General features: G+C 37.1%; 3 protein-coding genes across 4 annotated transcripts in view; 2 read left to right on the top strand and 1 right to left on the bottom strand.

Moving 5' to 3' along the window:
* The window catches only part of LOC311090940 (uncharacterized protein), an 846,260-nt gene that overhangs the window by 626,030 nt on the left and 192,860 nt on the right, over positions 1-27,370 (top strand). The window lies entirely within an intron of this gene.
* Positions 11,205-27,370, bottom strand: part of LOC311091333 (uncharacterized protein) — a 140,790-nt gene continuing 124,624 nt past the window's right edge. For both annotated transcript variants that reach the window (XR_014608047.1, XR_014608048.1), the window contains exon 4: positions 11,205-11,257. The gene's annotated coding sequence lies outside the window, so the exon portion shown is untranslated. The remainder of the gene's footprint in view (positions 11,258-27,370) is intronic.
* On the top strand, positions 13,056-18,462 carry LOC311091057 (protein NLRC3-like; the record flags this gene model as incomplete). The annotated part of the gene is made up of 7 exons (XM_084126788.1): positions 13,056-13,272; positions 14,417-14,545; positions 15,133-15,240; positions 15,603-15,710; positions 15,973-16,057; positions 16,335-16,530; positions 16,625-18,462. The coding sequence occupies exons 2-7, from the start codon at positions 14,487-14,489 to the stop codon at positions 18,460-18,462; spliced, it is 2,394 nt and encodes a 797-aa protein (XP_083982914.1). The 5' UTR covers positions 13,056-13,272; positions 14,417-14,486.

Genomic DNA, 27,370 nt, shown 5'->3' with positions numbered 1-27,370 from the left:
CTTATTTAACATCTAACATCTGAACAGGATGTACTGTACGAAACCAATGGAAAACTTGTGTCTTTGAGTGTGTGCATATGTGTGTAAAAATAACAAAGACAGTCTGAATGAAACTAGACAGTCTGTTAGAATCTTGTGATTAACAAATGAAGTCATCATTAAAACAAAGTTTGCTTTACCTAGCAACAGCTTTATTTATTAAGTGTCGATTTGTAGACGCTAGATAGTCGGGATTTAGGAAAAAATTAGTGCTTTATTAACAGTAGAAGTGAATCATTTCAGTGTGAAAACAGACTTGGTCAGACTGTAGGAAAACGCTGCACTCCTGCTAAAATCAGTGCAGTTCCAGCTTCAGCTCACAGCGTCCAGCTCACATGAGGAATGTCTCTGTCTCTAGTGTGTTTTTACTGTGACAAGCAACACGTCACACTACTTTACACTTACTTTACTCTCAGTTATTTACTAATTGAGCCTACAAACATGTTTAAACTAGAGGACAAACAGCTTTAACTAAAGGTTTGTGTTTGAACTCAAAATAACATTTGTATTTGCTCCCTGTGGTTTATTCCATACGCCGTACACTCATTAGTTTCTCCTTTACAGAGACTCAATAGGAGTCGCACCGACACACACACACACACACACATATGAACATGATTCATGCTTTACATCTATTATATTTAAAAACACAAATATCTATCCAAGATCATGTATTGTCAGTAATTAATCTGATTACAGGAATTCAATTTAACTTCTTTTTACAAAAAAAAAAGAAACTAATTGAAATATAATAATTTGCACTTTGTTCCACTGAACTCTGATTGTTTTCTCTTCTGTTCCACTTTACAGAGTATATTAAGATCAAACACCAAACTCTGATGGATGTGTTATATCGTAGTGTGAAATGATCATGAGAGGAGCAGAAACCATCAACTGATCCACAGAAGAGTCTCACTACTGTCTATGAGGAGAAATACATGTGTAAATGTGATTCATAAAGATGGAAGAGACTCAGACTTCACAATTAAATAAAGCAGTGTGTGTGTTAGCATGCGTTTTATAAACGGGATATTGAATGATCAATGTTGGTTTAGTATGTATAATAAATAATAATTATTTATAATAATTAATATAATTCATTATTATAAATATCTATTTAGTTTTGTGTGAAATCCAAGTTGTGGAATTGGGAATATATTGTTGATTCTGATTTGTATATTTCATTGATATTTTATGGGAAGTTGTATATGTCTTATATAAAAAAAATATTATTTATAGATTTTTTTGTAAAATCTATGTTTTGTAATACATTTGTGACTCTGATCTGTAATATATATATATATATATATATATATATATATATATATATATATTTATGTGTGTGTGTGTGTGTGTGTGTATATATATATGCCCTCTATATATATATATATAATCTACGTTTTGGAATATATATATATATTGTTTTATATTATGTTGTGTTGTGTATTTCTTTGGTGAGATATGTCCTCTATATTTATCTAACAATTTCTTCTCTTTTGTAACTATTCTACATTGCGTGATCAGGTGATGTCACATGACTAACTAATTGTTGTTTAAAAGGACTGTGAGTGTGTTTGCTACACCCTGGCTGTGTTCGAAACCGCATATTCACTGAGTAGGTCCTTAATTTCAATAAGTACTTGCTTAACGAGCGCTAAAAGAGTAGGTACTATATAGCCTGATCGCGTTAAGTATGAATATGAGCCGTACATCATCCGCCATGTTGAGGTTATCATGTGACCTACAACGTTATCACAAGCGCAACAACTTAAAAGATATGATCGACAGCTTTAATTAATCTATCTGTAAATATCCTGATATTGATAAAACTTGCACATTTTGTGGTTTTGTTGAAGAATCAAGTGCCCATTTATTTTGTAATTGTAGTTTAACCAATACATTTAGGGTTGATTTAAGTTCTTATATTTTAATCCTATAATGTGACCCACAGTTTTATCCTTAAAGATGTTATTTTTATTATAAAAACCCAAAATCGTCATCTCTTGAATATGTTGTTAATTTCTTTATTTTATATGCAAAATGTTTCACCCACAAGCAAAAGTGGCTTAAATCTCATTTATGTTTAACTCATTTCATCCCTCAGGTTTATAAATAATAAACTTTTTTTTTATGTATTATGATCAATTATTCAAATATATTTAACCTTGTAATTGTGCTTTTTCCCCTGTGTATATAATCTCATACTATGATAAACGCAAACTCATGATATTTATATTTTCTTATTTTGTTTAGTTTATTGTCATTATGATTGTTCATTGTTAAAGAACTGGAATCTTTCCCTGATCTTGTATGTAACTATAAGTTATGAGTGACAGGTGCACTAACACTTCATAACATCAGTAACTCGACAGCCTAGAGCAGTTCTCCTCAGCGTGTGTAATGTGTGTAATGTCTGCACAGAGGAGACGGGCGGCTGCTCCAAGATCTCGCCTTTGGAGAAAACTGCTGATTTTATACTCCAAAAATGTAAATATCCCCCCTTAAAAATAAAGATTACCCCAGAAAGAATTGCATTGCTAGCCCACCCCAACACTTACACACAATTATAATGATAAATGCTGACCAATACTTCATTATATTCCTTTTTAACTGGAAATTATATATTTCAGTAAAAGAAACAAAATGTCATTTGTTTTGTCATGTGACATAGATATGCATAAATACACACTAAATAAATGCAGTGAACACATCTCAGTTTTCAGTCTAGCAATGAATTAATGCATATATTAATGAAATAATTATATTTTATTTACTGACAATAAGAAACATGAATAAATGAGTAAAAGTGACCATCACAATAAACAAATGCATGTACAAGTCAACAACACACCAAACAAAGCTTTGTTCAAACTTATTGTTCTAGCAATCACATATGTCCAGGCGGTGAACCCCACATCTCACTGCCATCTCAACACAGCGGTTCTCATTCTGTGTGTTTATTCTGATGAATCAGCTGACCACCGTTCCCACCTTCACCTGTCTCTGCCGTCCATCATGTCCCTCAGCGCTGCAGTCAGACTCAACAACACACACTCCTGTGAGACTCAACAACACACACTCCTGTGAGACTCAACAACACACACTCCTGTGAGAGAAGCATAGTAGAGCGAGTCTATAACACGCTGAACACACACTGATGCTTTATAGAGTCTGAACTGAACCTGTGAGACTCAACAACACACACTCCTGTGAGAGAAGCATAGTAGAGCGAGTCTTTATAAAGCATCAGTGTGTGTTCAGTGTGTTAAAGACTCGCTCTATTACGCTTCTCTCACAGGAGTGTGTGTTCAGTGTGTTAAAGACTCGCTCTACTATGCTTCTCTCACAGGAGTGTGTGTTGCTGAGTCTCACAGGTTCAGTTAAGACTCTATAAAGCATCAGTGTTCAGCGTGTTAGAGTCTGAACTGAACCTGTGAGACTCAACAACACACACTCCTGTGAGAGAAGCATAGTATCAAATCAAATCAAATCAAGTATATTTGTATAGCGCTTTTCACAATACAGATTGTATCAAAGCAGCTTCACAGTATTAAAATAAAATAATACAACAAAGTTTGTTTCTAGTGGAATTTATTGATTGATAGAATAAAATTAAATATCCCCAAAATATCCCCAACTGAGCAAGCCAAAGGCAACAGTGGCAAGGAACCGAAAAACTCCATCAAGTGACCTAATGGTGTCCTAAAACTCCATCAGGTGACCTAATGGAGAAAAAAAAACCTTGGGAGAACCCAGGCTCAGTCGGGGGCCAGTTCTCCTCTGGCATTTATGAACTAGAGGCCGGATTGTAGTTTGAAACTGTGAGATTAACAATATTATATGAATGCCTGGCTGAAAAGATGCGTCTTTAATCTAGTTTTAAACTGGGAGAGTGAGTCCGAGTAACGAACAGTATCAGGAAGACTATTCCAGAGTTTTGGAGCCAAATGCGAAAATGCTCTCCCTCCTTTGGTTGATCTGGATATCCTAGGTATGACCAAAAGCCTCGAATTTATTGATCTTAAAGAGCGTGATGGATTATAGGGTGATAGAAGATCCGTTAAATAGACTGGAGCTAAGCCGTTTAGGGCTTTATAAGTCAATAGCAATACCTTATAATTAATACGGAACTTTATAGGTAGCCAATGTAGTGATGATAAAATCGGTGTTATATGATCATATTTTCTTGATCTAGTAAGAACTCTAGCGGCTGCATTTTGGACTAACTGTAGCTTGTTTATTGAGGATGCAGGACAACCGGCTAATAAAGCATTACAGTAATCTAGTCTCGAGGTCATGAATGCATGAACTAACTTTTCTGCATCAGAAACTGATAGCATATTACGTAGCTTAGCAATGTTTCTAAGGTGGAAAAAGGCTGTTTTTGTAACATACGAAATATGATTTTCAAAAGACAGGTTACAATCGAGTATAACACCCAGGTCTTTTACTGTAGAGGATAAAGTAACAGGACATCCTACGATGTCAAAGTTGTATTGTGAGAGGTTCTGTGGGCGGTTTTTTGAACCGATAAGTATTACCTCTGTCTTGTCTGGATTTAATAAAAGAAAATTACGCGTCATCCAATCTTTTATATCTTTAACACACTCTGTCAATTTGGATAATTTAGCGTTTTCATCCGGCGGTGATGAAATATATATTTGAGTGTCATCAGCATAACAATGGAAACTAATTCCATGTTTCCTTATAATATTTCCAAGTGGCAGCATATATATTGAGAATAACAGAGGGCCCAACACAGATCCCTGCGGCACTCCATAGTTTACTGGAATTATGATCAATTTTTCTCCATTTAAATAGACAAAATGGTAGCGGTCTGATAAGTATGATCTAAACCAGCTTAATGCTTGTCCTTGAACACCAGTATAATTTTGTAGTCGATCTAAGAGTATTGTATGATCTATAGTATCGAACGCAGCACTTAGATCAAGTAAAACTAGTATTGAGATGCAGCCTTGGTCAGAAGCTAAGAGTAAATCATTTGTGATTTTAACGAGCGCAGTTTCAGTGCTATGATGCGGCCTGAATCCTAACTGAAACTTTTCATAGATATAATTTTCTTGCAAGAAAGAGCCCAGTTGAGTGGACACAACTTTTTCTAGTATTTTAGACATAAAAGGTAGATTTGAAATGGGTCTATAATTTGCTAGATTATGCGGGTCTAATTGTGGTTTCTTAATGAGAGGTTTTATCATTGCCAGTTTAAATGTTCTTGGAACATGACCTAAAGATAAAGACGAGTTAATAATATTGAGGAGAGGCTCTTCCACTACGGGTAACACTTCCTTCAGTAGTTTAGTTGGTATAGGATCTAATAAACATGTTGTTGTTTTAGATGAAGTGATAAGTTTATTTAACTCTTTTTGTTCTATAGTTGTAAAGCACTGTAATTGTTCTTGCGGGGGGATAATTGAGGCTGAATTATAAGGTGCGATTGAGGATTGAACGTTTACAATTGTGGTTCTGATGTTTTCTATTTTCTCAGTGAAGAAGTTCATGAAATCATTACTACTAAACTGTAACGGGATATTTTGTTCGGGTGACTTCTGTTTATTTGTTAGTCTAGCCACGGTGTTAAATAAAAACCTAGGATTGTTTTGGTTGTTTTCTATTAGTTTGCGGAGATGCTCAGCCCTGGCCGCTTTTAGGGCCTTTTTATAACGTGACATACTGTCTTTCCACGCGATTCTAAAGACCTCTAAATTAGTTTGTTTCCATTTACGCTCTAAATTACGGGTTTCTCTCTTTAGAACATGCGTAGTATTATTGTACCATGGTGCTTTAATTTTCTCTGTGACCTTTTTTAATCTAACGGGTGCAACAACATCCAATGATCTAGAGAGAATGGTGCTCATAGTGCTAGTTAGTTCTTCTAGTTCATCTGTTTGTTTGGGTTCAGGCAGCAGCTGAGACAGATCAGACAAGCAACTCGAGAAATTATCTATGGTGGATGGAAGGATTGTTCTGCCTGGTCGAAAACGCGGCGCCGCATGACATATTACAGCAGTACGTAATATGCAAGTTACCAAGTAATGGTCAGTGACATCATCACTTTGTGGAATGATATCTATATCTGTTGGATCGGATCCATATGATATAATTAAATCGAGTGTGTGATTAAGACGATGAGTTGGTCCGGTGACGTTTTGTTTGACCATTTAATAAATCTATAAACGCAGCCCCTAACGCATCATTTGGATTATCTACGTGTATGTTAAAATCTCCAACAATTAATGCTTTATCTACATTGACCAATAGATCTGAGAGAAAATCTGCAAACTCTTTTAGGAAATCAGCGTAAGGCCCAGGCGGTCTATATAGGCTAGCCAAGGCTAGAGATAATATGGATTTTTTTCTAACATCTAAGAGCGTAACATTTAGTACAAGTATTTCAAACGAAATAAACTTATAACCCGTTTTCTGAGTAACATTGAGAATATCTCTATAGACCGCTGCAACACCGCCGCCACGACCAATCAGACGGGGTTCGTGCTTATAGGAGTATCCTAATGGAGTAGACTCATTTAGACCGAAATAATCATTAGGTTTAAGCCAAGTTTCAGTAAGGCAAAGTACATCGAAGCTATTATCCGTGACTATTTCATTTACAATAACTGCCTTAGGTGTGAGTGATCTAATGTTTAGAAGACCTAGCTTTAGAAATTGTTTTTGGTTACTAATAGCAACATTTTCTGGTTTAATAACAATTAGATTTTTTCTAGATCCTGCAGTAGATTTATTATTTGATCTCACTAAACGAGGAATAGACACAGTTTCTATGCAATGTTCTACACTATTTATATCAGTTAATTTGGTGCAGCAGAGACTATGATTTGAACTTTTGGTTACTAGTCAAAAGGTATTTAACATTTTGGAGATGTTATCTGACAGAAGATCCGATCCGAATCTGCTTGGGTGTAAGCCATCAGCACGGTAAAGCCTAGGACGCTCCCAAAACAGATTCCAATTATTTACAAAGAGCAGTTTCTGCTCATTGCACCATGATATTAACCATTCATTTAGCGCGAATAATCTACTAAACTTTTCATGACCTAGTCGGTACGTGGGAAGCGGTCCTGACACAATGATCGTTATATCAGGCGATGTGCTGCGTACCGTATCGATCAGATTCCTGAAGTCTTTCTTCAGAACCTCTGTCTGTCGCAGCCTGATGTCGGCCCCTCCCGCGTGCAGGACCACAGTTCCGACGCGCTCGTTCAGAATCACGGGAACGTGAGCAGCGATTTCAGAAACACGAGCACCAGGAAAGCAGTGACTATGCACCTTACTTTTATTTAACGTAGCTTGTACGTGTCGAACGATGGAATCACCGATGATCACAGCATCGCGTTCTGTTTCGCGAAGAGGGGAGAAGCGGTTTTGTGTGGATATCTCGAAAACCGGGAGGGTCGGAGAGAGTTTTCTTGGTCTAGACCTGACTCGCGTCTTCCGCTGCGGAAATATCCAGGCTTCGTGGTGGCATGTTGGAGCCGGCGTAAACGAGACCATAGCTGATCGCGGCCTCGACGCTCGTGACCGATGCTGAGTAACGCACGGAGTAGACGAGGTCGGAGTCAGCGGGTTAGTAACGTTGATCACTGATTTGTGTGCAATTGCATCGGCGCGTGATGTTTCAAGAGCTAACCGCCGGTCTATTAGCTCGGCTTTTCTCACTAAAAGGTCGTGGATCTGTTTCTCAACAGCTTCCAGCTCAGACTGCAACGCGTGTAGCTCAAATGTATCCTCACCTGCACCAAAAGGTAGACTACTTACATCTGATATATTCGTCATTTTAACAGATGGACAGTAAGTTAAGTTAGCAACGACGCTACCAGTGATGCTATCAATATTAATACTAATTTATGGCTTAAGTCTTGGATATAATCCGTCTTTTTAGTGGTAGGCTACGGGTGTGGAGTAGACGCACGATAGGCGAAAGAAAAATAAAAATGTTTGTTTATAAATGAGTGCGGAGAAGACGCGTTCAGCCGTGATCCACGGACGTAACCTATAAGAGTATCCAGCGTTGGATCACTAGGCTTGAGACACGTCTGCTCAACAGTCCGCGTTGTAACTATGAGGTGAGGAAAAATAGAAAATGTTCGTTGTAAGTGAGTTTAAAGAGAAATCAAGAATTATAAATCAATCGATGGAGCTCCAAAGACAACAACGCGTTCAGACGCGACGCATGCGCATTCGAAACAGGAAGTATACCTTTTCACTATAGGTAAAATAAAACTACCTCCTACTGCATGCCTCGTCGGATAATGATGTGTATCAGTACTAAAGGATAGTTTTGTATATAAAGTAAAAGGTGTTTTGTTTGTTATAACATTATATAAAAATACCATTAGTGAATACACCAATCTATTTTTAACTTTAAACCATGAGAGGCTTTCATGCATTTTGTCAACATTTGATCTAAACCCACATGAGAGAGCCACACGTGCAGCTTTATTCTGAATCACCTGTAGTTTTTTTATATTAGTTGATGAAGTATTGGACCAAACCACAGAGCAGTAATCAAGGTGTGAAAAAAACAAAGCATGAAGTACTTGTTTAATGATCTGTGGTGTAAAATGTTTTGCACACCTTTTAATAACAGACAAAGTGTCGGCCATTTTAGTTAACAGTTTCTGGACATGTCTGTCCCAACACAATCTATTATCAATCATCACTCCCAAAAGTTTAGCTTCTTCTCTTTGCTCAACAGAATTTTGCTCTATGCTGAGTTCAAGTTTCGGTTTGGAAAGTAAAGAAAAAGGAGTTCCAACCACTAAACAGGTAGTTTTAGATGCATTGAGAATCAGTTTGTTACTCCAGTCCACCACTAACTGTAGCTCTCTTTGTAGTTTTGTATTTAAATCACCAATATCAGTTCCTGCTAAATATATAGTGGAATCATCAGCAAACATTGAAATGCTTGCCTTATCTAAAACAGATGGAAGGTCATTGGTAAAGATTGTGTAGAGGAGCGGCCCAAGACAACTTCCTTGAGGCACGCCATGTTCCACAACCCTTACCTTTGAAAAGCTTCCATTAAAGTAAACTAATTGTCTTCTGTCTGACAAATAACTTTTCATCCATAATAATGCGGGTCGTGAAAAACCATAATATTCCAGTTTTTTTTAACAGTAAGTCATGGTCAATTATATCAAATGCTGCAGTGAAATCAAGCATTACAACACCTATTATTTTCCTCTCCTCCATATCCTTGAACCAGTCATCCACCATCTGAGTCAGGGCAGTGGCTGTTGAGTGTTTTCCTCTATATGCATGCTGAAAAGTTGTAATTAAATCATTATTCATAAAATAAGACTGAATCTATTCATAAACAATTCTTTCCATTATCTTACCGAGAATTGGTAATAAACTTATTGGTCTACTGTTTGACCCAGAGAAAGGCAGTTTCTTATTTTTAGGTATTGGCACAACTTTACATATTTTCCATGCTTGCAAACATATATTATCCATAAAACACAAATGAATTATATGAGCAATAATAGGAGCAATGATTTCAACTATTGGCTTAAGCAACTTATGTTCAAGGTAGTCAACACCAGGTGGTTTGTTTTTACAATTCATCAGAAGTAATTCCACTTTGGAACCACTGACACTCTTGAATTTAAAGCTACATGATCTACTTTCCATCATCTTATTTATCAGTGTATTTGATAAATCTGTCTTGTATGGCTGTGTAGTATTTTTAAGTTTATTTATTTTATTTATGAAATAATCATTAAGATGATTTGCTATATCACTTGGTTTAGTAAAAAATTCACCTTCATGTTCTAAATAAGCTGGAGTTGATTTATCATTTCCTCTTAATATATTATTCAGTGTATTCCATAATTGTTTACTATCATGTTTTATTTCTATCATTTTCTTAGTATAGTACAATTTCCTTTTCTTCTTATTTACCTTAGTTACAAAATTTCTAAGTTTACAATATATTTGCCTGCCCGATTTGAATTTAGATATGATTGCTGCTTGTTTAGCGAGATCTCTTTCTTTCATAAGATCTTTTAATTCTTGATCCAACCACGGGGTGTTGACATTTCGAACTGTAAACTTTTTTATTGGTGCATGGTTTTCTACAATTGTCATTAAAGTTTGATCAAAAAGCTGAAATGCCTTCTCTGGATCCTTTTGTAGAATTACCTCTGACCAATTTGTGTTTCTGACATCATCTTCATATTGTAAATGATTGAATCTTCTAAATGACCTTTTCATTATTACATTTGGACCCGATTTAGGAACTTTTGTTTTCCTTACAATTGCAGAAAGATTGTGGTCACTAAAACCAACTGGCACTGATAAGCAATTTGAGCAAACTTGTAGTCTATTTATAAACATGTGGTCGATACAGGAAGCTGATCGAGTGCCATCCCTTTTTATACATATTCTAGTCGGTTTATTAATTACCTGTGATAATCCACATGCTGTTGCTGTGCTCATTAATTTGATTTTCCTAGGACAGTCAGAAGAATTCCAATTCATAAACTGTATGAGAACGTCCACTTAGTCAGACTTTGGAAGAGCTGCAGCCACGTCAACGCGAAGTCCTCAATAAAGAATAACTTCTTGAACGTGATCCCAAAGTCTCCTGGTCTTCGATTCTGAGTTTCCAACAGTGCCATCTTGGAGGTTTTACAATCCTTGATGAACGTTTAGGTTTCACACAGTCATCCTCAGTCTCCATTCCAGTAGCCTCTCCGGCTCGAAGGACCATGTAGAAATTTAGCAGAAATTCTAGGCTGATTTGGCTGTTGCTACTGGAATGGTGGGTCCATTAAAACTCATTCAGTCATCAAGTACTTTTCCCAGTTTATTTGTGGTGACATATAGGAGTAGACATTTCACAGATGGCAGTGATGGTAATTGTTGGTTTCTAAAACCCATAAACAAAACCATTAATAAATACAAACATAATTGTCAGAGTCAATTGTCAGAGTAGCCATAATGATTGAGCGCCTGTGGTCACCAACATCTGGACCCAGAGGTCAATGTGCAGCTAGAGTTAGGGTCAGGGTCAGGGTCAGGGTCAGGGTCGGGTCAGGGTCGGGTCAGGGTCGGGTCAGGGTTAGGGTTAGGGTCAGGGTCAGGGTTAGGGTCAGGGTCAGGGTCAGGGTCGGGTCAGGGTCGGGTCAGGGTCAGGGAGAGGTACTGGTCCACCACATCCAGATGCTGATAGCACCTCTGCTTCATACCATAAACATGAACAAACATAGATAGACAAACTCATCAACACTCTTGACTTGTGTCACTGTCCCTTGAATATGGTTTAAGCTTTCCCTCACAATCAGATTTAATGTGTGGGCAAAGCATGGCAAGTGCTTTCATTCAGCTTTCCGGAAGCTGCTTTCATGTTGCTGGCATTGTCAGTCACACAAGCAACCACTTTGTTTGAGATTCCCACTCTTCACATGTCTTTTTAAGTTCGGCTGCCAGGTTGTCAGCAGTATGTCGGTCAGTGAATGAAAAGCAGTCAAGAAGAGGTGATGAAAGAGTAAAATGTTCATCGATAAAATGACAAGTGACTGCCATAAAACTTGTAGTTGTCCGAGACGTCCAGGCATCAGTCGTCAGACACACAGCAGAGGCATTGCTGACTTTCACCTTCACCTCTTCTTTAATTCTGCTGTAGAGCTGTGGCATCAGAGTGTTTGATATAGTCTTTCGGTTCGGTAAAATGTATGATGGATCAATTGCCTTCTAGAATCTTCTAAATCCAGTGTCACTGACGATTGAAAAAGGTTGAAAATCCAGTGCAATCATTTTAGATAACTCCTCATCCACTTTGCTTTGTTTGACAGGGCCAATTGGTGTACTCACAAAGCTGGTCATCTAACTCTGTCTCGTCCTTTGGACACTGGAGCCAGATGAGGACGCAGTAGAGGCCGTAACAGAGGAGACAGCAGCCGTAGAAGCACAACTACCTCAGGCTTATAAAAAAAAAGAAAAAAAAATGAACTTCCGACATTGTCTATTTACTGTGTTTTTTGCCAAGTGCAACACAGTCAGTGACACACTGGGATAGACTATGTGGTGCCTGCCTTTTGGGAAGTGAATTTCCCCTTGCCCTTCCATAGCTGTGCTCTCTTCTTGAGCTTTGTGTTGGCCACCCAGTAATGACGGCACGCCAGTCTCCCAGTGGTGTTTTCAGAAGAGCCACTGCTGTCGGCTGCACTCCAATGCTCGTTTGCACGCCTCTTCTCGCCATCCTCCCAGCACCTGATCCGGCAGATAGCTGTGCTCTCTTCTTGAGCTTTTTGCCTGTGGGATTGTCCGGATGAGCCATCTCCAGCTGAGCAGTCGTCACTATCGCCAGCCTCGTCCACTCCTCGGCTGGGCTCTCTGGGCTCTCTGCTGCAGCTGCACAAAGGGGATCTAAATAATTAGAATTATATATGTTTTAATGAAACTATGGCTGATTGTCTAAATGGATTAATCTAACAGCCTATCACACAGTATAAATCAACATGACAACAGTCTCCTACACAAACTCAAACAGGTATGAGGCTCTCGGTGTTTTCAGCATCTGCACAAACACACACACACACACACACACACACACACACACACAGTCTCACTGTATGAGGACACTCCACATGATCTTCATCTCCAGAGCTGCTGAAATTGAAATTAAAGTTTTTATTCATTTCAAAACACATCATATTTGATGCTACATTTGTATTCAATCATAAAACATAGAATCCAGAAAAAAATATAATAAAACACACTTTAGGTATAAAAATAAAAAATAAATGTGGGCCCTAAATTAAAAGGTAGCTTACTCTGTTGAGTTTAATTGTGAACAAACAAATTATGATGATATTTTTGGCCATATCCAGCTCTATTTTTGAATTATGAATCATTTGTGTCTATTTAAGAGGTTTTAAACAGGATTTAGAGATATATGTGGTATAATATCCCGCTCTAGTGCAGTAGGTGTCGGTGTGCAACTGTTCAGCTGTTCCAAACCCTCCTGTAAAACACAGGAAGAAGAGGAAAACGAAAGGAACAGCATCTGGGCCTCGTTTATCACCGCTGCGTCGCACAGAACAGGCTCTGAGAGAGGCGGACGACACTTCCGACGCATAAGCTGTGATTTATAAAAACAAACTTGACGGGAAAATGTGCGCACCTGCACGCAAACTGTGACCTATGTGTACGAACGTTTTGGAGACGGAGCAGTTTGGCGAACCGATGGTGAGCTGGAGTTAAATTCCTAGGATATATAGAATATATAATTAATTAATAGGATCCCACGCACAGTTTTATAAATGAGAGCCCTGATACCCAAACCTGTTACTCACTGGATTTGATCTGATCTATGATCCAGAAAACATTTCTCCAGATTTAGCACAATGCCTCCAAATCTAATAACACTCGCGGCCATTTATGTGTTTAATCCACAATCCATCGAGACCAGCAAGAGATTCTGAGAACGACGCGCGCGGACTGACAACAAGCGTTACTGAGTTTAAAATAGGCCTACTGATAAATTCATATAATAATTATTATTATTAATACATTCTCAATTAAAGTAATTTGTAATTATTAGGAACTTTGTATATAAAGCGTGATTTAAATGTGAAGTTACAGAAGGCTGTTCTTCTGCTACTCCGAACAGACGAAGAATCTGCCAGAAATTACAATCTTTTGAAGTTAAAACATGAAGTTTTATTGAGAAAGGTTTATTGAAAACGAATATGTTTCTGAAAGTTTTCCCCCATTTCCTCTTCAGTTTTAGGCTGTTGTTTTTGTGATGTGAAATCAAAAGTATTTTTGAAGCAGACATTTACAGTAGACAGACAGATGAAGCCTGACGTCAATGAACAACAATCTGCTGTTATTAAACTGAATATCTCAGTTCATATATAGCAATTAAGGTTAGTAGTTATACAGTATGTCTATTATAATTCTGCTTACTTTTACTCAATCAGTTATTTTAGGATCATTTAAAAGTAATGAAATCAATCATCATTGTGAACTTGAAGTAATGATTAAATGACAAACGATTCAACAATTAATAAAGATTGGGTAAATATGATTGTAAAATGATATTAAACTTTAATAGAGAATATAACAAATCAGCTTCAATTTTCCCACTCAAAGTTTTAAACACAATTTCTGTTCCCCAGTGAATTAATATTTTGAGTCAGTTAAACTCATTAAACAATCAGAAATGATTAAGACCATTCAGTTATTTTACATGGCAATATATTTGTCTGTAACTCACTTTATTTTATAGATAGTTTTTGCTGTTGCTGTTGTTGATGATAACTCCGCATTCTTCATTATTGTCTTAAATAAGATGTTCTTCATCTGTGTAAAATGGTGTCATCTCCAGGTGATGCTGAAGGATTGAGTGTTTCCAGAAACCAGTGCTGATCAGTTTTCAGTGTCAGTTTAGCTGCAGTATGTCAGAGGAAAGAGGAAAGGACTCTCTCTCTCAGATGAGTCTCTCAGAGAAACACAGGTAAGACTGCGTCTGTTTTCATCAGTTTAAACTCTACTGGACTTTGTGTTTCCCTGTCAATTACACAACTTTAAGCATATTTGCACATGCTTTGCACAATTTCTATTTTTAACTTCTTAAATTAACTCTGACATTGTCTATAAAGCCCTGTTTGCTCTATAGAAAATATCACAGTTAATAATTTGTTAAAAACCTTCTAGATGCTGAATTAATCCAAATAAATGACTTCAGTTTTTAGATCATACAATTATTGACAGACATTAGGAAACAAATATACACTTAATTTAATTCAAGTATGCTAACACAACTGTGTCACACAGACATTTCTGCTCTCTATTTCTGTCAATAAACAAAAACTTGAAATGTTCTCATAAATTAGAGTGAAGTATTTTTTAACATATTAAATCTCTCTCATATATATTAAAGAAATCGTTAAACTAATGTGAGCCAGTAAAATAAAATAGTAGTTAACTATAAAAACAGTAAATTGTGTAAGTGTGTGTATTTCTGTGGAGGATTAGATGTGTTTCACACACAGTTGATCCTCCTTTACTAAAGTGTTTTCTCTCTGTTCTTTGTGTCATCAGTGTAAGATCAGGCTCACATGTGTCCAGCTCTGTGTCTCTGAAGAGTGATCGGTCTAAACATGGAGAACCACCAAACTTCAGTGAGAAAACACCATCATCTAATAAAAGGTATTTTGTGTGTTTACATTGCATTATATTGTTGTATTATTTGTCTACAGTGGTGTATATGAATGAACTTGACTGAATGAAACAATAAGTCACAATAAAACTCAGTTTCTGAGAACCTTATGAAACTCATTCCAGTAACACAATTACACAGGCAGCCACAAGGAGACACAAATACACTATGGAAAATAGATCATGAAACTAAACATGTATATATGTTTATCCATCCAACTGTAGTCATAAATGGACAAATGCACAGCTATATTGCATTTAATTACTATTTGCAACATTAAACCTTTTCAAATGAGACTAAAGTATCTCCTGTAGTAAAGTGTTTTCTCTCTCTCTGTTCTTTGTGTCATCAGTGTAAGATCAGGCTCACATGTGTCCAGCTCTGTGTCTCTGAAGAGTGATCGGTCTAAACATGGAGAACCACCAAACTTCAGTGAGAAAACACCATCATCTAATAAAAGGTATTTCATAAGTTTCTAATTTTTTGTCACACGTTGTCTGTGTTTAAAAGTTTTATCAGCGAATACCAATCATGAAACATTTCTAGATCCAATATTTATCATTATTTATCATTGAATCATTTATCATGATATTTCTTATTGACTACTCTGATAAATATTTGATCTGATAAATATTTATCAGAGTATTCACAGCTAATGCTTTTCCTCTTTCTGTGAAATTTTGGCTGGAAAATCAGTATTTATTTTATTTATTTGATTACAGGCTTCAATATGAGACATTAGACTCAGACGTTCAGACTCACAGGAACCACGAGAATTTCAAAGACAATCTTCTAGGAATCTTCCAAGTAGGAAAACACATTTTTATAAATGTTTAATATTCTAACAAACAAATATGTTATTGAACAAAGACATTTTATTTAATTCCTCCAGATCCATTTTTTCCTTTGAAGCTCTTATATATTTTTTATTTTTCTATTTGTTAAAAATATCAGCTGGTTAACATGTTAGTCTTTTAACTGGATTTTTTTAATAGATATTATAGTTATTGAATAAATTGTGTTGACAAAATGTAGATGTACAATTTGGTTTAAATTGTGTCTTTTCTCTTACTTTTGTTTGTAGGATCTTGAGAGCAAAATAATCACGTTTCTGAAGAATGAGCTGGAGAAGTTTAAGAAAATATTACAAAAGGAGAACACAGAACACTTTGTGAAGGACTTTAATGAGAACAGATCCAGTATCAAAGAATCAGCTCTTGATCTCACACTACATTACCTGAGAGAGATGAAGCGAGATGAAGCTGCTGATGCTCTAGAAGGTTAGAGACTCATGATCATCTGTCTGATTGCCTCTTATAAATGTAGGAGAGAAAATGAAGACTAAAACTGTCTATTTTCTGTTCCTGTGTTTAGGTGAGCTGTTCTTCATTCATCAGCTGAAATGTGGCCTAAAGAAGAAGTATCAATGTGTGTTTGAAGGAATTGCGAAGCCAGGTGACTCCACACTTCTGAATAACATCTACACAGATCTCTACATCACTCAGGGTGGCAGTGAACAGATCAATACTGAACATGAGGTGAGACAGATTGAAGTTGCTTCCAGGCGTCATGAAGCACAAGAGAAACAGGTTAAATGCACAAATTTGTTTGAAGCTCCTGAACAAGACAAGAAGAAGATCCGAACTGTACTGACAAAAGGAGTCGCTGGCATCGGGAAATCAGTCTCTGTGCAAAAGTTTGTTCTGGACTGGGCTGAAGGAAAAGAAAATCAAGATATCAGCTTCATATTTCCTCTTCCATTCAGAGAGATGAACTTAAAGGAGAAAGAAAAACTCAGTTTGATGGACCTTGTAACTCAATTTTTCCCAGAGACAAAAGGACTGAACCTTACAAGAAGGAATCCATTCAAAGTGCTGTTCATCCTTGATGGACTGGACGAATGTCGCCTTCCTCTGAAGTTTGATTGTAATGAGATGTGGAGTGATGTATCGTCACCAGCCTCTCTGGATGTTCTCCTAACGAACCTCATGAAGGGAAATCTGCTTCCTTCTGCTCTCATCTGGATCACCACCAGACCAGCAGCTGCCAGTAAGATTCCTCCTGACTGCATCGACCGGCTGACAGAGATACGAGGATTCAGTGACGCACAGAAGCAAGAGTACTTCAAAAAAAGATTCACTGATGAGAATCAGGCCAACACAATCATAGATCACATTAAACAATCAAAGAGTCTCTTTATCATGTGCCACATCCCAATCTTCTGCTGGATATCAGCCACTGTTCTCCAGAACATTCTGGAGGAGGAAATAAATAATGATGTGAAAAACACTCAGGCTGATGCGATCTCTAAAACACTGCAGGAATCAAACACAGTAGACACTCCCAAGACTCTGACACAAATGTACACACACTTTCTCCGCTTCCAGATCCAGCAGAGCCGCCGAAAGTATGATGGAGAATACACACCAGATGTTTCCTGGGATAAAGACGCCATCCTTTCACTGGGGAAACTGGCATTTCATCAGCTGGAAAGAAACAACCTGATCTTCTATGACACAGACCTGGAAGCCTGTGGTATTGACGTCTATAAGGCATCAGTGTACTCAGGCATGTGTACCCAGATCTTTAAGGAGGAAACAGGGATCGTTCTTGGTACCATGTACTGCTTTGTTCACTTGAGCATTCAAGAGTTTATTGCAGCCCTTTATGCACATCTGTTTCTAGACATCAACAAGACAAGTGTGTTTGATCATGAGTCTACAGAACAGGAAAACAGAAATGAAACCATGATTGATTTGCTCAAGACTGCAGTGGACAAGGCGCTCGAGAGTGACAATGGACACCTGGACCTTTTCCTTCGCTTCCTCCTTGGTCTGTCACTCCAGTCCAATCGACGACTCTTACAAGGTCTGTTGACACAGCAAGACGGCAATGACCAGAGCAACAAGGAAATAGTTCAGTACATCAAGCAGAAATTAGAAGATGATCTTTCTGCAGAGAGATCCATCAATCTGTTCTACTGTCTGAATGAACTGAACGACCAAACTCTGGTGAAAGAGATTCAGACCCACCTTAGCAAAGGAAGTCTCTCATCTGGTGACCTTTCACCTGCCCAGTGGTCTGCTTTAGCCTTTGTGTTGTTGACATCAGAGGAGGAGCTGGAGGAGTTTGAGCTTCAGAAATTCAAGAAATCAGACGAGTGTCTCATTAGATTATCGGCAGTCATCAAAACCTCCAGAAGAGCTCTGTAAGTATTTTAATATATTTTGTCATGTTTTGCTCTCATCTGAAAAATGTTTTTATCTACATTACTCTATAGTGATTCCTCATCATGAACATGAACTTATCCCTGTAAAGCCTGACATATGAAATAATAGTCTGAATTTTTTTTTTGTGTGGAGACAGTTTATCAAACCTTTAGACAAAATATAAAAGACCATGGAAAAATGTTTGCATGTTTTGTATCAATATGATACACCAGACAGTTATGACTTATATAGAATTAAATATTAGCTCATTCTCATACTTGAGGGGAAAAAAGTACATATTTTATTCATATACCCAAACTGGGGGAAAGAATAATTTGGTACAGATATTTTTTATATTGCTAAAATGAAAGATGAAATTCTGAAAGGTTATAATATAAAACATTGATATTTTTATACAACAGGCTACTTAAATAAAGTACATATCGTCGCTGTCGGGCGGAATCCTCGTATCTCCAAAACCATTATTTTTCAGGAAATTAAAAAAACTGCTTATTTATTAATTATTAAACATTGTATCGTTAAAGTTGGTAGTCTAACTTATATTGCTATCATATACTGTTGTATACCAACATTAACACAACATTTCCCCAAAATCATGTTTAATCGGAGATACGAGATTTATGACTTGGGAGCAGGGAGATACGAGGTTACGCTGTCATTGATTAGAATGGTACGGACACAGACGTCGCTGCTGCCAGCAGTGTTCATCAAAGTCTGCGGTCGCATTGAGCCTTTTGACAAGAGATAAGGCTTTAAGAGCTATTCAAATCTAATGATTGTGGTTACATACATCTTCCTAAACCCTATTTTAAACGTTTAAGAGATATGAGTGCGCAATACCAAAATACTAGGCTGTCTAAAATAGGCGGAAATTAATCTGCACGCAAAAAGTCGGCGGTCGCGTTGAGCCTCTTGACAAGAGAAAAGGCTTCAATAGTTAACCAAAGCTAACGACTGTGGTTACATACATCTTCCTAAACTCTATTTTAAAGGTTTAAGAGCTATACGTGAAGCAGAACAAAAAACGATGAGGTAACTAGGCTGTCTAATAGGCGGAAATTTGCCTAATCTGCATACAAACTTACCGTGGCTCACAGGCTTCCTTCTGCACCAAAGCATTACAGGCAATCGATTTTTAACAAAACAAGCTTACTCAAATGTATCTAACCTAACTATTTTCACTCGTTATTGTCCAAAATAACAGACAGAGTTATGCAATGATAGACTTACTGGCGCCAGTAAGGTTAGACAGACCCGTTTTCTCCCATAAATAAAACCTGCTACTTTGGGTATTTTACATGCACAGTGCCAACTTCGAGTCAGTAAAATAATAATAAAACAATAATTTAATGCTGGTATCCAAAACATTTATTTCAATTCAAGTATTATATTAGATACATTTTAAAACAATGCACACGTATAATAAGCCTAGTAATAATAAGCCTAGTAATAAGTAGACATTTAAAATACATCAATAACTGATATCATAGTTTAACACAGATAAAATCAGAGTTAAGGCTTTCTTTACGTGTTGCTCGACGAGGACTTCTTATCGTTGTGACTTTCAATCCTGAGGAGACAAAATGCCGCGAGGCTCCCACCCGCCGCGGAGTGAAGAAGAGGTGGAGTTACGAGGATTCTCAGACAGTTGAAGTGTCCAATGGAGTTACGAGATTTGCTCTCAAGCTATTTTCAACACTTTAGATTGGTTAAAAATTTATAAAAATAACAGAACCACGTGGGGACTGACCAATAGCATCGATTTGTGAAAAAATATGAAATTGACCAAATTTGGACATACGAGGTTTCCGCCCGACAGCGACGATATACATTATCGGTTGTTACTGTATCTCCCAATAATTTTAAATTTTAAATGCTAAGTTTATGTAAAAAGTGTTTATGTAAAAAATGTACATGAATGTGCATTTTAATTAGTGGTGCACGATATATCGGCCGCTGATATAATATCGGCCGATATGGTCATTTTTTTACACATCGGTATCGTTCCGATGTCAAAATAGGGCCGATGTGAACAGGCCGATAGTCATTCCTGTGTATTTGACGTGTGAAGTTGAAGTTGAAGATGAAGTTGACGATGCTGACTCGCGATCTTCGCAGTAGTGAACGCGCCTGAGAGAAATGCACGTTTCATACGGATGACATAAGCAGAGAACAGTCTGTTTTCTTTCGTTTTGAATTGTTCTGTTTAAAAGTACACATTTCAAGCTTTCTATATATGTGGTTTCGGTTCATTTATGAGACAAGCTCCAGGTTCACGCGCTGGCGCCTCCGTGTCGTGATTAAATATTTTCTATGTACTTCTTATTTTTTAAATCCAGGCAATTTGTTGATGAAACATTGATCAAAATTAAGATACAATTAATACAAAACGAAATAAAATTTAAAGACAGGCTTTGTGCTTTCTGTTTGAGGTCGCTGTGAAAGTTTTAAAGCAGTCTTTTAGTGCCGCTTTCAGAGCGCTCGCGTCCGTAACAGAGAACTGTCCCATCCATAACATTGTTTTTTTTTTGTGTGAAATAAATTTCTAAATAAATGCGACTTATAGTCCAGTGCGACTTATATGTTTTTTTCCTCTTCATGACACATTTTTTGACTGACCGTTTCTTGACTCGTAGATATTCGAATACATTGCATGATATTTGATACCCGTTCGAATTAGATTTTTCTCAAAAGTGACAGCACGTTTGATTTGTGGATTAATGATAAGCGCGAGTCTGGAGAAACAGGTGTTTATTTATTCATTCTCAGTGTTGAGAAACGTAGCCTTCATGTGTTATGTTATTGTGTTGATAATAACTAAATTACCTAATTGTTACATATATATTTTGTATGAAAACTAGCCTGTTTGTTACTTATAGATTAAAAAGTACCGTTGCGCGAGCTCTCTCTCACAAACATGGACACGCACACAGAGAGAGAGAAGATAATTGTAAAATGAAAATTGACGGGCTAAGTTTAAATTTTGTTCTTGCTTGTTTTGTTTTTTCTGTCAAAATGTCAAAAAGCATTTTGTATTATCCATCCGTGTTTTTAAAATTCGTTAAATGACGGACGTTTTACTGTTAACACAGCTCTCATATGTCGGATTTGTCTAACTTATTCTTGATATTATTTTTAGAATAAGTGATTCGTTATGCTATTATTGGACTCCTGTCTATTCATTGTCAACTGTTTTCTATAAATATGTTTGTATTGGCTAACATTTATTCAGCTAATGCCTGTTTAAAATGTGCAATGTTCAAACGCAAAGACAGCACGTCACAAATAGAAGCCAAATATCATATTTGGATATTGGAATAATAAATTAGCAGCCTATCTTAATTGTACACAATGTTCCTATGTTTTTTTGTTGTTTTTGTTGTTGTTGTTGTTGTTTTTTTAAAACTTTTTTTCTAGGGGTTCCTTAATTTTAGACAAGTTGACCAGCACACATTATATACAATGCAATATAATGCATGTGTGTCGTTGTGCATTATATTATAAAAATATGTGTTTTGGAAAATAGCTCTTTATTTGATTATCATAAAAATGTTTTTTCTATACAGAGATATCGACATCAGTAAATATTTGTATCGGCCATAACAGCAATATTGATATCGGTTATCGCTATCGGCCACAATTTTCACATCGTCACTAATTTTAATGCATTATTAATCTTAATTTTAATCAGTGTTTCATCAACAAATTACCTGGATTTAAAAAATAAGAAGCAAATATAGCTGACATCAGGACTTGGAGGCGCCAGAGCGATCACTGGCCTCACAGACATGATGAAAAAAATATATATAGAAAGCTTGAAATGTCTATATCAAACAAAACAATTCAAAATGAAAAGAAACAGTTGGCTATACTCTCATCTTATGTAATCCGTATCGTATGAAATGTGCATTTCTCTCTAGAGGCGCGTTCACTACTGCGAACATGGCAAGTTATCATCGTCAACCGACACTGACACAGAAAACACTAGTTTATTAACCCTCTGGGGTCTGAGGTGTTTTTGGGGTCCTTGAGATGTTCTGACATGCCCTGACATTTGTGCTTTTTTCAGTTGCTTATAAACATATTAAAGGGTTAGTTCACCCAAAAATGAAAATTCTGTCAGTAATTACTCACCCTCATGTTGTTCCAACCCCGTAAGACCTTCGTTCATCTTCGGAACACAAATTAAGATATTTTTGATGAAATCTGAGCGCTGGATCACTCCTCCATAGACTTCTAGGAGACCGAAACTTGCTGGCCCAGAAAAGTTATTAAAGAGATCGTTAACCCTTTGAGGTCGGCAAACGCGCCGGCGCGTTTTGCTGGATTTTCTTCACATTGTAGCACTATAAACTTAAATAACTCCGTCATTTATGGTTCATACAGAAAAAAGAAATATAAAAAAAGAATCTGTGATATTTTTACTTTTGTACGTGTCCACTTACAATCAAATCAAAACATTGTGCTTTTGTAAAATAAAGAAAATAAACAGGGTGTGTGTTCTGCCTCTCCGTCGCATGAACTTTTTTTTCTTGAGCACGTCTATAAACTGAAACAAAACTCAGCGAATACTTGTCACACATTTATGAGCCATATACCTTTATAAACATTTAAGTGTGTACTTTTAAATGATCGGATTCAAACTGAAAACAATTATCCTCTGTTTAAGTCATTTGTAAAAAACCAACAAGATGTCCAGCTTCTCAAATGCTTCCTAATTATTTTTAATTTGAACACGCCCACTCGCGCAAAAGACATTCACATGCAAATCTCCACATGGAACGCGAACGCGCTCATTACCTCAAAAACAAAACACCAAAACACTTCACAAGTCTCTGCTTTTCGTCGAGTTTGAAAGACGCACCGTGAGCTTACATTGGATTTAGGCTACCTCAGAAGAAGTAGAACGCGATTTGAAGACAAGAAAGATGTAAGGTAAGAAATTCTTACATATTAGTTTGTTATTGTTGCATAAATTTCACATTGCAGTTGAACTGTTGCTAGATATATGGTGAATATTATAATATTTAGACCCGTGTTTACTGTTACTGTGTTTGTGGATCCGAGTCCTGCTGACTTCAACATTCACATGAGTCTCTGTACATGAACATGGTAAAGTGAAAATCAAACACCTTGGAAATGAAAGGTATGTACAATGTTTTAAGGAATGGCACAAAGGTCTCTGTCTTTGGATCATTGTTTTCAATGAGTGCTTTTTTGTCATTTGTTGTGTATCTTTGGATTATGTTGTGTTGTAAATAAATCCCAAAAATCTAAAAGCCATTCTTTTTTAAATCTCCTCATTCTTTGTGCAAGGTTGCTCAGAATGATAGGGCCTGATAGCTCCTAATAGGGCCGTTAGGGAGTGTCTTTGTCTTTCTCAGGTGTGAAAAGCTTACATATTAATGAGCTCCCGCATAAAGATTTTTCACACAAAACACGTTGTAAAATTTTTAAATCAATATATTGTCTTATCTGAATGAGCAGTCAGGGTGATTTTCACATAGTTTTGGAGCAAATATTCTAGGCTACGTGATACAATTTTCAAAAGTCTAGTGAAGAAATAATCAGAAGGGGTTTCATGACCCTATTTCAGTGAGAATTTTTTTTTGTATTTTCACAAACCACAAAAAAACAACAACAAACTTTTACTCACATGCTGCTGATATATTATTGTAGCAGAGTTTGTGCTGAATACAGTGTAATTAGACTTTAGCCATGAAAATGTCTCAAGTAATGCCGAGTTGAGACTGCACGATTTTCAAAGTAGTCGGGTCACTGTTCTTTTCACACTGCATGACTATCCAGGGTAACATTCAGTTGCTGGTGTGTTCACACTGCACGATGCATCGGCGACAGGAGGTTTCACACTGCATGACTTTCAGGAGGAAGAATCGCCGACAACTCCTGTCTGGCCCGCAAACTACGTTTCGCAACCAAACACACGCGAGAAGTGATAAGGAAATAGCGCAAAATCCCGCGTGCGTAGACCGCAGTTCTCGCGCGAGTTTGAAATTGTTATTAAAAATGATAGCCTGCAAGAAGCTTGCGATCCAAATTGTCTGTGCACTGATTTGCAGCGAAAAGGAGAAAAAGAAAAACATTATGCGTGAGGAAATGGCTGGGAAGACAAGGGGAGCAAGGACTGTGTGTTCTGCAAAGAGAGTTGGGGGTAAATAAATAATGTTGCAATGTGCTGCTGTTTCTGCTGGTCAAGCAAATGTTTGTGCTTTGTTTCTGTTTGATATAATTGTAAATATATCTATTAAAATACTGATATTGTGGTCTATAACTCCTCCCCGAACTCCCCTGCTCTGTATCTTGCTCTCTCATTGGCTGTCGGTCATCGCCGATGTAGTTTTCAGTCAGAACACTTTTCACACAGCAGTATTTTGAATCGCCGACAGGTCCAGATATTTAGCATGCCAAATATCTCACGGGCGTCGGCGACTCGTCGGTGATTCTCTCAGATCGCGTCTTTGCTCATTCACACTGCGTGTTTGTCACTCGCGTGAACGAGCACCGATTTGCCTGTGATTTCGGGCATTTGTCGGCGATTTCTCAAAACCTGTCGGCGAGCCAAAATCGGGGCTAAAATCATGCAGTCTGAACTCGGCATAACAGAAATAAGCACAAATGTCAGAGCATGTCAGAACACCTCCAGGGCCCAGAAAACAGCTCAGACCCCAGAAGGTTAATATAGTCCAAGTGACTACAGTGGCTCAATCTTAAGTATATCAAGCGACGAGAATACTTTTTGTGCGCAAAAAACAACAAAAATAACGACTTTATTCCACTATTCATTTCCTTCTCTCTGGACCTCGAGTGAGTTCACGTAGTGTTTTTGCACAGTGCGTCTGTGCTACACGTCACCACGTAGGCTCACTATTAACTATTAACGATCTCTTTAATACATTTTCTGGATCAGCAAGTTTCGGTCTCCTAGAAGTCTATGGAGGAGTGAGCCAGCGCTCAGATTTCATCAAAAATATCTTAATTTGTGTTCCGAAGATGAACGAAGGTCTTACGGGGTTGGAACAACATGAGGGTGAGTAATTACTGACAGAATTTTCATTTTTTGGGTGAACTAACCCTTTAATGGCAAAGGTATAATTACACTCTATTTAGCACAAACAGGGCTACCATAATATGTGAGCAACATGTATACATGTTTGTATTTTTGTATTTATTGAAAAAACTAAAAATGAAAGTTTCTGAAATAAGGCCCCAAAACACATACTAAATATGTGTCCACAAGACTTCTGAATAATGCATTTTGTCGCCTAGAGTTTTTTCTTCAAAATGATGTGAAAATCACCCTGCCTAATCATTCACATAAAACAATACATTGATTTAAATTTTGTAAGACACTTTTTGTTTGGAAAGGCATTATGCGAGTGGGCGTGATTCACACCTGAGGAGACAATTCCCCCGCATAATGAGGCTGCATACATAATGAGCCATTCATTCATTCATTAAAAATATAAAAGATTGGATGACGCGTAATTTTCTTTTATTAAATCCAGACAAGACAGAGGTAATACTTGTCGGTTCAAAAAAACGCCCACAGAACCTCTCACAATACAACTTTGACATCGTAGGATGTCCTGTTACTTTATCCTCTACAGTAAAAGACCTGGGTGTTATACTCGATTGTAACCTGTCTTTTAAAAATCATATTTCGTATGTTACAAAAACAGCCTTTTTCCACCTTAGAAACATTGCTAAGCTACGTAATATGCTATCAGTTTCTGATGCAGAAAAGTTAGTTCATGCATTCATGACCTCGAGACTAGATTACTGTAATGCTTTATTAGCCGGTTGTCCTGCATCCTCAATAAACAAGCTACAGTTAGTCCAAAATGCAGCTGCTAGAGTTCTTACTAGATCAAGAAAATATGATCATATAACACCGATTTTATCATCACTACATTGGCTACCTATAAAGTTCCGTATTAATTATAAGGTATTGCTACTGACTTATAAAGCCCTAAACGGCTTAGCTCCAGTCTATTTAACGGATCTTCTATCACCATATAATCCATTGCGCTCTTTAAGATCAATAAATTCAAGGCTTTTGGTCATACCTAGGATATCCAGATCCACCAAAGGAGGGAGAGCATTTTCACATTTGGCTCCAAAACTCTGGAATAGCCTTCCTGATACTGTTCGTTGCTCGGACTCACTCTCCCAGTTTAAAACTAGATTAAAGACGCATCTTTTCAGCCAGGCATTCATATAATATTGTTAATCTCACAGTTTCAAACTACAATCCGGCCTCTAGTTCATAAATGCCAGAGGAGAACTGGCCCCCGACTGAGCCTGGGTTCTCCCAAGGTTTTTTTTCTCCATTAGGTCACCTGATGGAGTTTTAGGACACCATTAGGTCACTTGATGGAGTTTTTCGGTTCCTTGCCACTGTTGCCTTTGGCTTGCTCAGTTGGGGATATTTTGGGGATATTTAATTTTATTCTATCAATCAATAAATTCCACTAGAAACAAACTTTGTTGTATTATTTTATTTTAATACTGTGAAGCTGCTTTGATACAATCTGTATTGTGAAAAGCGCTATACAAATATACTTGATTTGATTTGATTTGATTCAAGTGTGTCACTGAGCCACAAGAAAGAATGCAAGGACTATATATATATAAAATTGGTTCACAGTTGGAAACACAGTTGTTGTTGTTTTTTTTCACAAATTGTGCTTGCAAATTGTATAATATCCAAGGTAAACATTTCTAGTAATTGTGCAGTTAATTGTTCTCATACTGTATTTTCAGAAAGTTTTGGAATATATTCTCTACCCAAATGTGTCACTAATAAAACACAATAAAAATAATTTAAAGAGAAGGCTTATTTTGACCTTTTAAGATTTTGTTTACATCT

Source organism: Abramis brama, assembly GCF_963993115.1.
Source record: "Abramis brama genome assembly, chromosome: 1".
Lineage (NCBI taxonomy): Eukaryota > Metazoa > Chordata > Actinopteri > Cypriniformes > Leuciscidae > Abramis > Abramis brama.
Note: the sequence above shows the minus strand (reverse complement) of the source record. Positions and strands in the feature narration are given on the sequence as shown.